Source organism: Mustela nivalis (genome assembly GCF_964662115.1).
Source record: "Mustela nivalis genome assembly, chromosome: 5".
Classification (NCBI taxonomy): Eukaryota; Metazoa; Chordata; class Mammalia; order Carnivora; family Mustelidae; genus Mustela; species Mustela nivalis.
In genome coordinates, this window is record NC_139024.1 from 100,965,968 (window position 1) to 100,982,331 (window position 16,364).

The window sequence follows — 16,364 nt, forward strand, 5'->3', positions numbered from 1 at the left end:
TCCAGTTATGGAATGAGTAAGTCGCGCCGATTAAAGGCACAGCATAGGGAATATAGCCAATAGTACTGTAATAGCATCGTAGGGTGACCAATGGGAGCCCCCCTTGTGGTGAGCACAGCATAACGTATAGAATCATGATGTTTTACACCTGAAACTAATGGAACACTGGGTGTCAACTCTACTTCAACAACAAAAGCAAAAACAACACAAAACAAGCCTTGCACTAACTCTGCTACTGAACGTTACAAACATCAGTCTCCCCTGAGGTCCTCACCAGAGTGGTAGAATGACATGTCAGTTAAGCTGAACACTGATCAACAACCATTCCTGGGCCAGGAAGCAGGTTGTGCCCCTCTTTATGTGAGTAGCACAGCAACTGAATTTCTAAGTTCTTATTTCAGATGAACAAGTTCATAAAGAATAAAGTAAATAACTCAATAAAGTATATCTATTGAATAAATGTCCATGGGACATCATACTATACTCAACTCTCAGTTAAAATTATGTATAAAAAAGAAACCACTGCAAACAGGCCTGTACAAAACTTTATTATACTTTGAATAACAAGCATGTAACAAAATATAGAGCACGATTAGAATGAAATATCTCAAATATGTTCCTTACAAAAGCAGTAAGTACAGTACACAAAGACTGTCCATAATATTTTAATGTCTGCTAAAAATATCAAGACATACTAGGAGCTGTAGAGTTACCTTCCCTTTCAACTAGAGCATTTATTCCCATTAGCTTTGCTACAAATGAAAGTTAACATATAGGAACATACACATAAAATAAGTGGAATGGAAAATGAAGGCATACAACAGACGTTCCAATTACTAAGCAAATGTGAAGAATGAAGTCTTTTTAGAATTCCAAAAACTGCATTTCCTTGGAACATACTGACCAGGTACAATGAAACTTTTTTCTGACATGTTTTTAACGTGTTTTTAACAACAATTTTGTCCATGCCCAATGTAATCAATACTCTTTCTTAGCATAATTCAAGGATTTGCAAATGTACTTAAGAAACACATTCGCCTCATTGAGAGGTGATATTCAAAACCCTGAATGCCCACCAGTCAGTCCACTGTCCCTCCCCAGTAAGCACAGACACTGGAGTAAATGACTAGTGTGGCAACACGGTCTGTCCTAGCTGAGTATCAGCCCAATATTCTTTCCAGCGACACCAGACACGTGTTTTGGCTAATGGACAAGCATGTGCTAGGAAATATGAAACATGAAATTCACACAGACATGAAATTGAACTCAATTACTCTGCTGCATGGAAGCTGAATGTGAAATATTTCACAGTGACTGAAATTGACTGGCTAACAGGCAATGGTGGTTTTTTAATATTCAACTTTGATTAAAATAAATGGACTTACAAGAAACCCTTGAGATTTAGTTAATGCTACTAATCTAAAGGCTCTGAATTACTGCAGAGCCTTTAAAATCAGTATATGTGACCTTTTATATAGTTTTCCTTAAGAAAAAAAAAAATAATAAGAACACCGAGGTACTTTAGTTTCTTTCAAGGGATTACTGTTGTTATCTTCCTGAGATGCAAAAGACCATAAGAGAAAAGCACCATGCCTAGGTTGCTGAATGAGGCATCAGACACTAATAGTTTGGTCCTTTTCTAAATGGGTCTCTTCCGACAATTACACTAAAACATAGTGATGGATCGCAGATGCCGGGGGGGCCTGGTTGGCCTTGGATTCCGGGTTTTCCATGATCTCCATCTTTGCCTGGGAGACCTGGGTCTCCTGGAGGACCTTCTTTGCTTATTCCAGGAGGACCCTCTGGACCTAAGGTGGGACATGAGCAATATATGAACAGAGGAGTTTGGTTTTTGATGACAGAGCTGATTCTGTTAAAAAACTTAAAGCGAAAAAAAAAATTTAAGTTTTACATATTTGCACATATGTGAGAAGAGGAGGGACTCTTTTGCTAATCCTGTATACCTTCCATGGGGAAAGGACTATCCAAAAATAATCAGCAATTTTTATAAAACTGGGCTAAGCTATATTAATACAGCAGTCATGCTGCTGATTGAGACACAGAGCTAACATTCTAACATTTCAATTGGTGGGTTGCCCAAACCCATTTCTTCCTTCCAGCGTATCTTCTGCCAATATTGTTATAAATTAGCAAGTGAATAGACCAGTAAGCTAAAACTTTACTGATGTCACTTTTGTGCCATATTTGCAGTGAAAGGACTATTTCCATTAGACACATTTCTGAGTTTCCACATTTAAATACACTAAATACACTCATTACCATGCAAAATCTGTGATCAAAAGACACACAATGGTGTAACACCTCTCATTTGTGAACCACTGCAGAATTAGTTCAATGAGCATGCTCAAAGGAAGGAGAGTTAACTTAGGGTTTTGGCCTTCTAAGAAGTTGATGACTCCGGATGCCTGGGTGGCTCAGTGGTTAAGCGGCTTCCTTCGGCTCAGGTCATGATCCCAGGGTCCCTGCTCTGCGGAGAGTCTGCTTCTCCCTTGGCCCCCTGAATCCCTTGTGCTCATGTGCTCTCTCTCTCTCTCTCTCTCTCTCAAGTATTTAAATAAAATCTTTTAAAAATATATATATAAAATAAAATAAAAAGTTGATGACTCAAAAGAACAAAATAATTCAGCTTTTGAAATGGAGCAGAGGGGTCTGAGGTACTTTCTATGAGTAATGATTCCTGCAGCTACTACTCAGAAACATTTATTTAACACTAACTACAGCTGTGGATATACTTCCAAGTATTTTACACAAAGACTGTTGAATCCTTTAACCCACCCAAAAGCTTCTTGAGGTAATAACATCTAGAATGATAACAGGGGCCATCTGGGTGGCTCAGTCATTTGAACGTCTGACTTTGGCTCAGGTCGTGATTTCAGGCTCCTGCGATCGAGCCCTGCATCAGGCTCCTTGCTCACCGGGGAGTCTGCTCTCTCAACTTCTCTCTATCTCTCTCTCTCAAATAAATAAAGTCTTTGAAAATAATAGTACACATTTAATTGAAAACATGATTGTTATGCACTATTCCAAACACACTACAAGTATTAACTCAGGTTATTTTCCAATGTCATGATGCACGTACCATCTTACCACCATTTCACAAATGAGGAAATGGAGGCCTCACAAAGTTAAATCACACAGTAGCTGAGAGTGACTTAAAGAGTCCACTGTTTCAGTTACGTTGCTTCCTTGAGAATCATAAAGATGGAACAGTGATATACAGCAGATAAACATGGGTGACTAAGACCAGTAAAAAACTACTCTACAGAGTCGTCTTCTAAGGCTTGCCAAACAAAAAACAAGAGAAAATCCCAAGTGAGTTGTGAATATGACAGAGGAAGAAAAATCTAGGAATTAGAGCTCAATGTGTTGAATGTGATTCATTCAAAAAAGTAAACAAATGTCTTGATTTTCAATTTTTTAGGTTGGTGATCATCTTAAAGCCAAATGTACGGTACACTTATGAGCATATAGCAAGTCTTACCTGGGGGACCAGGAGGACCTTGATCTCCGGGGTACCCAAACCCTTGGTTCCCTTTTGCCCCATTTCTTCCTGGTAGACCTGCAGAGTGTCAAAGACAGGAACATGCTTACTTTTCCTATAAAATCACTTCCTCCTGGATCATTTCTTTCAAATTTGTTAATACACACATTGAAAGAAAAATCTTTTAAAATAGCTTGCCATTTATTATTTCTCATGGGTAACAGAATTTTTGAAGAAAAAATTTCCAAAATTATCACTTATCTAGAAAGATGTAACAAGGATTAAATATTAAAAAGGAAAATGGTTTGGGATTATTAGCCCTTTCTGTTAATCACAGTTGTTTATTTATCACTGTGATTGAACATCTAAATTGTTCATATAATAGGAAATAAAAAGGAAAGTATTATCAAATGACATTTCATATAAACATTCAAAGAGAAGTAAGTTGTGGGCCATTAGTAAGTTAATTTTTCCTATAAGAGGAAAAAACCTTTCCAATAAGGTAACAGAAGTTACTGATGTCAAAACAAAGGAAATAGTGTCTGTGACTACTTAAAGACCTTCTTATTAAAAACTCAGTCCAAATCTCTAAGTACAATGTCAACTTTTTCTAATTTGTCATTTCACAAGCTTCGGACTTCAACCTTGCTTTAGTTTAGAATAATGCTTTAAGATAATAGAAAACTTGCTTTTTAACTAGTTGACAAATTATTTAGAGACTTAGGTATACAAGAGCTTTTTGTCATCCTAAAAACAAAGATGAACCCATGCCTATTAATTTAGAGAATGAACACAAAACATACCCTTTTTTATCGTTTGTTTATGCACATAAAGTTGAAGTACCTTTTAATCCTCTGGCACCTGGACGTCCAGGAGCACCCACTAACCCAGGAATGCCATCTCTTCCCGGCAAACCAGGAAATCCTCGAGGACCCTCTGGGCCTATGGGACCAGGCGGTCCAGGAATGCCAGGGGAACCGTGTTGAGACTGGCAATGATCACAACTTTGAATTCTTCCACTCTGAAGTAAGACTGGTAGCTGAGCTTAAAAACAAAGAAGTCCCACCCCTTATATTTAAATGGCAAATGAGTATTAGTAACATCTTACTCATGTTTTAGAACATACAGATGCCAATCTGTTGACCAATAATTTTGCTTCTAGGAATTTAACTCATTGGTCTGTGTCATCATTTTTTTGTAGCAATTGCTTAAAATGGGAAGGAAAAGTGAAAGCAAACCCCAAAAAAGAAACTGGTAAATTATAGACATCTGTATTTATGAATTAAGTTTTCAGAGTTATGTTAGAAAAGAAAATTTAATTCATGGTGAAATAATGATAAACTTCTTTATTAAAACGATTACAAAAGTGTACACATAACTTTCATCTTCATAAGCATACTCACCTAGACAAAAACAGGGATTTACAAATGTCCTTTCTTATTTTCTGTCTTTCATAATTTCTACCAAGAATCTGTATCACTTTAGTAATTTTAAAGTTATTAAAATCTGTTTGAGACTTACCTCTTAATACATCGGTGCAAACTTGTCGAATATACTGTTCTGAAAATTCTCTCCCCTGCATCAAATTATTAGGGTTATAACGTGTACATACCAAGTAAAAAGTAATGAAAATGCAAGAACTAAGGAAGAAGCAGAATACATACGGGCTTCCCATCCAGTCCTGGAGGTCCCTGAGGACCTGCTTCCCCACGCTGTCCCTGGGGACCCACAGGCCCCATTAGGCCATCCACCCCAGACTCTCCTTTTGGTCCTGTGGCACCTCTGACACCAGGCTCTCCCTTTTCACCTCTCTAAAATCAGAAGAAACCGTTAAAAGTTCTATTTAAATGTTTCGGAAGGCAAAATTGCATCAAAGACTTCCTTAGAGATATGCATATGACTATATACATACATGTACATATAATGTACATTATACAAGGAAACTTCATGTCATATTCAAGGCCTACTCATCCATCCATCCACCCATCCACCCAACTCCACAAATATCCTCTCTTCATTGAGCATATTGTGTAGGTAATACGTCTAGTGCCAGGGAAACAGCAAACATGACACAGTCCTGTTCCCAAAGAGTTTGCATTCTAGAGAGACAAATACAGAAACACAGTGTTCTTTGTTGAAACACAGACAGAAAAAAATTAGCTCTTAATCTAGAAGGAGAACCATTGACATTCACAAATATGTAACATTTCTTAATTAATTCAATGAGTCCGCATATTACGAAAATCACTATTTAAGAACTGAAGAACATGAAAGGCATTTTCTGTTTGGGATGCCTATAGCTAGATTTATACAGCACTGAAAACTCAAGCAATAAAGACTGAAAAGAGAGCATATGACATACCTCTCCTTTTGCACCCTCATGGCCTTGAATTCCCTTTGAAAATTAATAGGAGAAAAAACAATAATAACTGTGCAAGGTATACTACTAGAAATGTGGCATGCATCTTTTGCTATATATTTAATTAGACTTTAGGTTTTTTAAAAAGATTTATTTATTTATTTGAGAGAGAGAGAGAGCACACAGTAGGCAGAGAGGCAGGCAGAGAGAGAGGGGGAAGCAGGCTCCCCGCCAAGCAGAAAGCCCAATGTGGGACTCAATCCCAGGACCCTTAGATCATGACCTGAGCTGAAGGCAGATATTTAACCCACTGAGCCACCCAGGCAATACCAAATGTCAGCTTTTAATTTGAAAAGTACTGACAGAATCAGTGAAAGAAGTATTTTTGATACTTTTTTTTGCCATTTCAAAGGAGACTAAGGACAATGCAATATGTTAACTAGATAATAGAAAAATGTGAATTTATGTAACTGTGTCATTCTTAGATATGAGTATTTTTACATGAAGTTCAAATATGTAGGTTAGAAAGGGATTCCAGTTGAATTTTATTTAAATTCTATTCTGAATTTTAAATACACTACTATTTTAATGGAAATTAAGCTCAAATCAGGTAAGATATATTTAGTCTTTTATTGGGGTGATTAAATACTCTATTTTCCCAAGTTTATGTCTTTAAAATTAAATTTCAATTGAGTGCTACTTATAAAAGATGAGTTAAAGCAATGATGCCATTCAAAGTGATTAACAGGGAAGAAAATACTCATCTGTCCTATGCCTAAACCACTCACGGGTGGTAATTCAGAGATTAGAAAAGCAGTGTGAGGTATAAATGGTATTTTTCCCAAGTGATACGCACACTGGGGAGCCCACGCAGGGAATTCACTCACCATTAAAATCATTGAGTGCCTCTGAATGGCTATATTAAATTATTTCCCACTCATCTCTCATGTATCCATTGCAATGACAAATTACAGGTGATAAGAACTTTCAGGAAAGGCATTAAAATTTCCCATTTTTGAAATTCCTCATACACTCACCCAGTACCAGTTCAGGGATCAGGGTAAAGCTTGTACGCACACAGGCAGGATTTCATGATTCAACTTTATAATTAGCAACTGGTATTCCGAAATCAAACACAAAATTTAGTGCATAACACTTCACACTATGAATTTTGAGTTTGAATATTTATTTAGCATCATCTCTAGGTTTCTTGGACACGGATACCCAGATTAGACAAAGGGGAAGACAAGTTAGGTAAAATTCATGTATGGCACAGAGAAAGGATGATTCTCAAATTAAAATGAGAGCATAAAAACACTAAATTTTCATACAAAAATATATTAGTGAGTAAAATACTGTAAGACTATTTTTTAAATATTAGGGTTTCTGAAGAAAGGCAGGGGTGTTCCCTACCAGACATAAGCCTACAACTAGAGCTCATACAAGAGGAAAGACAGCGGAGTTAAGTTCTCAGGGCTAGAACTGAATTAGAGCTGAAACTGAAAACAGCTGTCCTCTGAGAATCCACCAGGATGATTTCATGAGCAAAACACAACACGAAGGCCAAGAAATCACACACTTGCAGCCCTTGGTAGGATGACAGGTAAACTAGGACTGTTTATTTAAAGAGCTTGGGACAACTATTCAGCTGCTGAAAAGCAATAGTTGCTTTGACCCCCAGGTGCTCCCTAAGGGCTCAGGGTTCCTGGTGGTGAGAAATGCAGCATCTGACAAATTTAGGGCAGAGGCTTTCTAGGGAACTCAAAACCTGCCTGGGGAGATGATTATTATTTTCCTTGAGAAGTGTGGGGGAAAAAAAAAAACATGTTAGGGGCACTGTGTAAGCCAGTGACTTGGCAAGGTAATGAGCTCAGACTCCACAGGAAATAGCCTTCTTTTCAGACAGTTATTGTAAGAATTTGGGGGTAAGGCCAGGGTTGCAGAGGTTGAATGGATGAAGAGGTGAAGGTCCTCCTATGAGAACAGCTGTTTATATATATTGTGTGATTAACTTAGGGAAATCAAGGGGGAGGCGGTCTGTGCTGCCAGTGAGAAGAATGGGGACAGGGCTGGCTGTGTCATCAAGAGTATTGGAGTCAAGCGGAGGAGCATTAAAATTAAAAGACATGATTTACTGAACATACTTTTATGCAGGCAAACTCGGGCCATTTCTCATTTTAGTTACTTTTGTTCTTCGTGTTAGCTTCTAAATTCTCAACTCTTCCTAATAGCAGCACTGACCTTCCACCTTCTACCATAAACAACCTTTTGACCATATGCTTTCAGATCTCACTCCCATGGTCTCACAGATTTCTCCAGGCGAGGGAAAGAGATCCCTGTCCAGAACCAGTATAATTACTGAATCTCTCTTGAATGTCACATTTGAAAAAGGTCTACCCCACCAAGGGTCTCCCTGTACAGTCTGCCCTTCCAAGGGTGGACCGAGTTGGATCTGAGCTTAATTATTGGCAAAGAAGCAGCACATAAGCTACATTAGGTACAAATCACTTGCATGCCTCTTTTGGTCCAGTTCAGCTCTGACTGAACTTGCAGGCCATATGGCAATCTCACTGGAACACTATTTAATGAGGAGAGTTTAGTCAGGGAAGAAGCAAAACAATTTTATTATGAATCTATTCCATAACACAGTCCCTCAATATAGCATTTAATGAATCTCTATTGTAGGAAATTCTATCTCTGAACACATAAGAGGGAAACAAGTACATTTCTCCACACCTAATAGACTTCACCTACTCACGTTTCGAGAAAAAAAAAAAAAATCAAGACTGATCAGTAGATAAGGAAATACTGCCACTGTATGGCTGCCTTTGGCCAATAACTATTCTAAGATATAGGTGGAGTTGCCTACCTTTAGCCATTCATTTGACCAGAAAAAAAGCATGGGGAAGGAAGTTTCACAGTGTAGAAAAATGAAAACATAAGGCAAAAGATGAAAGCAAACCATTATCAGAAAAATGAAAACATAAGGCAAAAGTTTAAAACAACCCATTATCACCATCATCACCTGACATTTTCTTCCTTAGGTGCTTAGAATGCATACTGTATCTGCCCTCCTTCCTTTTCTTTTCCATGTGCAGGTAACCCCCTCCAAACACCATCCAGTTATGTGATTCATTACTTCATCGACTATCAGAGAAAACAAAAATACCTGTTGCCCTGGTGTCCCTTGTCTTCCATTTTCTCCCTTTTGGCCCTTTAAAATTTAATAAAAATTACTGATTAGCTCGCACACATATAATACCACCACATATAAGAAACAAGTGATGTATTAACCCTTGGTGAAGAAAAAATGTCACCAAAGCAATGATGCAAATATATAAAATGATATAAGAAAGAAGTTAGTCTCTCAGAGTAAGAAAAAAGAGTCAACCCTCACATTAACAACATGAAAATAATTTAAAAATCCAATGGCTGTGGACATTTGATTAATTTCAGTGACATAACCATGTTCAGGGCTAGCTATAAACATGCAAAGACAAGAAGACATATTTAAAGGAATTTTTAAAAATTAAAAATAGACTGCAAAAGTGGAATACTATTCATACATTTTGAAAAATGGAATCTTGCCATTTGTGACAGACAACATGGATGGAACTCGAGGGCACGACACTAAGTGAAATAAGTCAGAGAAAGACAAATATTGTATGATTTCACTTATATGTGGAGTCTAACAAAATCAAACAAACAAACCAAACCAAAAAATTTAAGATCGTAGATAGAACACAATAATGGTTTCCAGAAACCATAGGGGGTGGGTGAAATAGCTGAAGGGGTTCAAAAGATATAAACTTCCTGTTATAAAATAAAGAGGTCCAGGGGATGGGTGTATAGCAATGGTTACCACAGTGGTAGTATGGTAATACTGTATATTTGAAGTTGCTAAGAGAGTGATTCTTAAAAGTTCTCCTCGAAAAAAATTTCTAACTATGCACGGTGATAGATGGTAACTAGACTTATTGTGATGATTGTTTCACAGTGTATACAAATTTTGAAGAGATTATGCATAACAAATTTGTACACCTGCAATATAGTTGACTCTTGAACAACACAGACGTTGAGAGCACCAACCTCCCTCAAAGTCCAAAATCGGTATATAGCTTTTGACTCCCCCTAGATTTAACTACTAATAGATCATGGTTGACTAGGAGCCTTACTAACAATATAAACTATCAATTAACCCATATTTTATATGTTACATGTAATATATTCTAGAGAAAAGTAAAAGTTAAGAAAGTCATAAAGAAGCAAAATACATTTATGATACTGTACCTTATTTATTGAAAAAAAAACTGCATATAAGTGGAACTGGGGAGTTCAATCTGACATTGTATAAGGGTCAGCCATATACTGTTATATGCCAGTTATACTTCAACAAAAGAAGTACCATAAAAACATTTTTCATGAAGACATTTAAGTCAGGAAAAATAAGAAGAGAAGAAAAATAGTAAAGACATAAACACATTTGTCCATTTAATAAATATTTTTGGATATCCATGATATACAATGCATGGTCCTAGCCCCTAAAGCCCTACTTCATCCCTATGTTGGACAAGATTATTAGCAATTTCTAGGAAAACCAATACCTAGATAATATAATCAATGAATGATCTAGTGACTTAAATTTTGAATCACTCTTGCATTGTGATTTATTCATTAATTTACCTAAGTGGACTCCCCCAACATTTATTGAATGACACCTATTTGCTATCCCACAGAGACACTGAAACAAAGATATGCTAACCTGCAAGTTGCTTACTGTGTGGTGGGAAAGATAAGCCATTAAATGTACCCCTGGGGATAAAAATATATGTTTATAAAAAAAATAAAAAAATTATATTAAAAAGAATGATGAAAATGCATACTGAAACATCTGGGCTGGATACCACCAGAACAGGAAGGTGTATCTGAGAGAAAGGGGTCCTACAGGGTAGGGAAAATAACTCTACCCTAAATGACCAAAAAGAGTTAGTCAAACAAGGAAGGATTTTCCAGGACAGACTTTATCTTGAAACATGTGGGATACCATGGAAGAATTCCTGAGTGGGTCTGTAGTTTCCTTATTGCATGCTGGTAGGAGCATGGGAGGAAGAGAGGAGAGTGCACTCAAGGGGAACAGGGAGGAGGACAATGCAGAATTTGAGACCCATGACAAGAAATGATCAGGACACTGAATAGGAAGAAGGGCCCAAGTTCTAGACAGGCTTAGAAGTGAAACTGCAGGTGAAGAGAGAAGAGAATGGGTTTTAAGATAACTTTCTAGACTTTTTCCTTAGGTTATTACATAGTGCTACCAATTACTATGACAAAGAACAGAGTAGGAGATGGTTTATGGGGAAAGGTGACAAGTTCTGTTTTGGACACACAGATGTGCACATGAGTCACCCAAATTCAGTACAAAGAAGGGAATTGGAATATGTGGGTCTAGAGCTCACAGATACTTCCTTAAAATTCACCTCACTCATTTCAAAATTAACTTAAAGAATCATAATAATGCTTGAATATCTCAAGTAAAACAAATGGAATCAACCATAGAAAAGCAATTTTTGAGAATCTAACCTTAATAGATTCTAATTCCACTCTTACTTCAATTTGTAATTTCCTTTTATACCTCCAGAAATTCTAGAGCTCCTCACCTTTGTTTCTAAGACACCCAAATGAAACATCCTTCTAAATCATTAGATGTCTTCAGCCTGATTTCATTTTTTGGTATAATTCTCCTTCCATCTGTTAGTTTGAACATGTCTTATAATTGGTGTTAATGGTTTCTTATCAAATTTATTTTTGCTATAAGCCATTTCTAATCATTTCTGCAAACATACATACTTTCCATAAATATATAAAGATATTAGAAGTATATAGTAAAATCTGTATCTGTCTTGTTGAACCATTTGGTTCCCAAGTTTTCTACAACACTGGAGTGGAGAAGAATCTTAAAATGAGATTTGACATTGACCAAACAGTTTAGAAGACAAGAAGAGAGCTGGGACTTAACAATTAGAGACTGATGGCAAAACTGGAAGGAGCTGGAAAAGCCATGTGAGAACTAAAAAGAGCAAAGCCCTGATTTTATTGCGAAGCAAAAATAAAAAAGCAGCAACATACCTGAATGCCTCTTTCACCTTGATTTCCTTTGTCCCCCTGCAAAAAAGCAGTTAAATATCTATCATCAGAAGCTGAGTCCAAAACAGTATTTGGGAAGAGAGTAAAATCATATTATGTCAAAATGATGTTCTAAATGAACTCTGTCTTGTGCTCTTACATTTGAGAGGAAAATTGACTACAATTTCTATTTTACCAGGAATAAGACAACTTTTCTATATCAATCACCATCTGACGGTCAACAAACATGAGAAAACTCATTTTGACAACTGCAGTTTTACAAAATCAAAGTGAAAATCTTCCATTGAGCCAGTAGTAGCCATGCATTTATAGGATACAGTGAAGTAGAACATAATGCTAAAATGGTATTTTAGAAAACATATGCTTCAAAAATGAATTTGGGGGGAAAAATCCATATTCCAGGATAAAAACGTTCCTAGGATTTTTCAGCTAGAAGAGACATTCCTGACCAACTCCTTTTATGCTCTGGTTCTTACAAGGACCTGAATATGAATATGAATGACTATAATGAATCTGCAAATCAAGGAAGATAAGCACTTGCCCTGAGATGAACTTGGACACTGTTTCCAAATTTCTTTTCTGCCTTACCATGCTCTCTAAACACAGAGAGTTTTGTGTTTACAGCAAATAATATATAGGTGATCTTTAAAAGGGCAACTTTTGGGGCACCTGGGTGGCTCAGTGGGTTTAAAGCCTCTGCCTTTGGCTCAGGTCATGACCCCAGGGTCCAGGGATCAAGCCCCACATCAGGGCTGTCTGCTCAGCAGGGAGCCTCTCTCTCTGCCTGCTTCTCTGCCTACTTGCAATCTCTGTCAAAAAAATAAATAAAATCTTTTAAAAGGTGGGGGGGCAACTTTTGCACAAGAAATTTCTCCAATTCCAAACATATATTCACAGGTTTACTTCATGTGCACTAAGTTTCTAATACTTCATTGCTGCTATGAGGGTCATTCCTGTCTCCACAAGTGTTACCGGCTACTCAGTAGAACAAAAAGGTCAAGGATCATACCGGTTCTAATAACCTAGGGAACAAGTATATAATACATGAGAAACAGAAAAATGAAATGGTAGAAAAACTAAAACAACAAAGGATGTGAAGATGAAGACATGTAAGTGTCTACCCTTACCAGAATAAAAGCCAGTGTATTTACTTATAGCCTGAAGTGTGTGTATTTGCAGTGGCATTGGCATCTTTGATGAACAAGCAGACAGTTGTGACTTAAGATCACACCCAAAATAATATTTATATCTGCTTCAGGGTTCCTTTACTTGAGGAGAAAGAGAGAGAGAATATGAATCTTAAGTGTTGCTCTCTTCTCTCACCAAAACATTTATCAATATACCGGATTTGTATTTTAAACTCAAATTCATTTTAAATGAAATTCTATGTAATATCATCTTTCATAAATAGGAACTTCATGGTCAAATTTTTACCTTTTTTAGACTTTTGCCCCAGTTCTGATAAGAGTTATATTCACATTTTGGTAAAAGTGCCTGACATGGAAGACTCTTCCTATAAAATTCCTGTGGAATTTAATCCACTCATGTGGATTGACTGCAAAAAAATCTGAATTTATAGGATATTACTTTTCTGAGCTGCATGCTTCATCCAAGACCTTCGTCTAGGAGACCACACCCATGTAAGGAACACAGCTATGGACATGGGGTAGGTCAGATCATATGTAAGCCAAATATAAAAGTCAGCTTATCCTTAAAAATATAATCAGTCCTGCTATAATGCTTTCACAAAAGGAAGACTTACATGCTAAAAGATGATTAATAGTCAATTATATCTCCTAAACAATGCGTACCTTTTTTCCTTGAATTCCAGGTAAACCCAGGTATCCTGGTTCTCCTGGGGGACCTACTGCTCCTTGTTCTCCCTAGGTAACACAGAAGTTACATAAGATTGCAGACTTATTGCTTATAAAAAACACCACTGTTTTCCTCTACCTATATCTCCAATTTATAATCCATGGTTTCAAAATTAGTTGACATTTAGAATTATTACTTCAGATACAAAAGAACGAAAAATTTACCAGAGTCCTGATAAAACTTCTTATATTTTTCCTATCTTTGCTAGTTAAACTATTCTGATAGCATATGTTTTAAAATTTTATAAATATTTATCACTTTTATTTTATTTTATAGCTTCAACAATAATGTAGATAGTAAGGTAGTGACAATAATAAACATAGGTTTCTTTTGTTTTCTTTACTAACTTTCCCTTCCTCCTTGAAACTGCTTATTCTTATATTGCCACCTTAAAGAACTGATTGTTAAAAACTGATGAGTAAATAGAACTAAAATCACTGATAATCTCATTACTCACTGCTTTTACTTTGTTACAGATTTTCTCTCTACCTCTCACAAGCACACAATAAACGATTCAGTTACTAAGATTTACTCAGTATGCATGCATCATTTTAGAATGTCTTTTACCACAAAATCTATTAGTACTATGATGTTCTTCACATGCTGTTTTGTTTTTAAAATGTAATTTTAAATTACAAAATAGTACTTAACTGTATTGATTTACTATATTTGTTTTAATAAAATGCCAATTGTTAAACATTCGTTTTCATAGTTTTTACTTTTATCAACAATATTAGGGTGAACATCTTTATAGCTAAATAGTATACATATTTATGGGTTTTTTTTCCTTATACAAATGGAATACTGTTGTCTTAAAAGTGAATTCTTGAGCTATATCCAGTACAGGTAATATTCCATGACTTAATTCCTCGATTCTCCATCATCCCATAGAGATTATTCTCTTAATGAAATAAAGATTTCTTAAAAATCTTACATAAGGGAATTTCTGAAAGTTACAGTAATATAGGATGGAATCCTGAACTTGCTTCATGGTTTTTGGTTTGAGTTTTACCTTTAGTCCCTGACTCTACCACATTAACTAAAGCCTACTCTCTTTTGTAGAAACAGTTTTGTCCTCTTTACTTACTACGCCCATTCCTGAGCTATGGAATATTATTACTGCAGATTGTTAAAGGCTTGAAGAGAATTGAAAATCCTATTGAAATAAACATCAACCATTTGGTTTGGAGGAAAAATAAAATACAAAAGGCTGTGAGAGGGACGCCTGGGTGGCTCAGTTGGTTAAGCGGCTGCCTTCGGCTCAGGTCATGATCAAGCGTCCTGGGATGGAGTCCCACATCGGGCTCCCTGCTTGGCGGGGAGCCTGCTTCTCCCTCTGCCTCTGCCTGCCACTCTGTCTGCCTGTGCTTGCTCTCGCTTCTCTCTCTATGACAAATAAATAAATAAAATCTTTAAAAAAAAAAAAAAGGCTGTGAGAGCCCACGCTAAAGTCCCATCAATCAGCAAAGAGAAGAATAGCACTACTTGTGTGGGAGCCACACCCACTTTCCCTCAGTTATGGAAGACAGTGATATTCTCCGGACCAAAGAGGAGGTTCATGTTAGCCTGTGGCTTCTACCATTTCCAGGAAAATCAAGCCAGAGGATATTTTATGTCTGTTACCCAAACTATGATAAAGTATCCAAAAAAAAAAAAAAAAAACAACAAATGAAACCTTGCATTAGGCATTTTCTTACGTGTTTGTTATATCTGTTACATAGATCATCCTTCATTTCATGTAACTTCTCTTAAGGGATGTAAAACAGTAATCTTAACAAACAACGAAGGAGACTTATAATTCTTTGAATATATTTCCAAATGTCTCAAATGATAATTACCTTTAGTCCAGAAGCCCCAGGCATCCCTTGTAGTCCAGGTTCACCTTTATTTCCCTGTCAATGCATCAAACCATTAAATTTTTAAAAAACGCAGTCACAATATATCTGATATAGACACTTAAGGAATTAACTTAAAATAATTTTTACATTTTCAACTCTCCAACTGTATGAAACATAGACTCTGTATGTTAAGTCTACTTATTCAGAAAGAATGAATCCTCATATTCATAAAGCTTTCTGAAAGCATGTTTTAAAGCTAGCAGCTACAAGTAAGGGACGAGATTCGAAACCTCAGAAACAAGTGCTAATTGGCTGGGACTCCATACTCTATAGGTGAGAGCCATGTATTGTAACAACATCCCATATACAGAGAATCTTCATCTTTGCCCAGTTTCATTTTCTCGGGATGACTCAGTTTCAGCATGCAAGGAAAGAAAATTAGCTTCAAATGTACAGTGGCTTTTAAAAAATACATATATATGAATCAGAAAATGTTTACTTTGTGCTCTTTTTCAGAATTTGAGTGCCATCCTTTCTAACAAAAGCTTGGAGGGCAAAACCAACTTGACAGGGCAAAGAATATAAAAGTATAAAAGGGGTCAGGCATATAGCGAGAGAGCATGTCTGCTGGCTAATAAGGAGTGACTGT

At 36.5% G+C, this 16,364-nt stretch overlaps 1 protein-coding gene across 5 annotated transcripts in view; it reads right to left on the reverse strand.

Moving 5' to 3' along the window:
• Positions 1-531: 531 nt before the first annotated feature.
• The window catches only part of COL21A1 (collagen type XXI alpha 1 chain), a 176,888-nt gene continuing 161,055 nt past the window's right edge, over positions 532-16,364 (reverse strand). For 4 of the 5 annotated variants that reach the window (XM_082731230.1, XM_082731233.1, XM_082731231.1 and 1 more), the window contains 10 exons: positions 15,716-15,769; positions 13,814-13,885; positions 11,985-12,020; positions 9,031-9,075; positions 5,865-5,897; positions 5,167-5,313; positions 5,024-5,078; positions 4,346-4,546; positions 3,503-3,580; positions 532-1,808 (listed from right to left, as the gene is read on the reverse strand). In XM_082731230.1, the coding sequence (XP_082587356.1) occupies positions 1,621-1,808; positions 3,503-3,580; positions 4,346-4,546; positions 5,024-5,078; positions 5,167-5,313; positions 5,865-5,897; positions 9,031-9,075; positions 11,985-12,020; positions 13,814-13,885; positions 15,716-15,769 (909 nt within the window). In that variant the 3' untranslated portion in view covers positions 532-1,620. The remainder of the gene's footprint in view (positions 1,809-3,502; positions 3,581-4,345; positions 4,547-5,023; positions 5,079-5,166; positions 5,314-5,864; positions 5,898-9,030; positions 9,076-11,984; positions 12,021-13,813; positions 13,886-15,715; positions 15,770-16,364) is intronic. The other variant, XM_082731232.1, reaches the window with a different exon arrangement.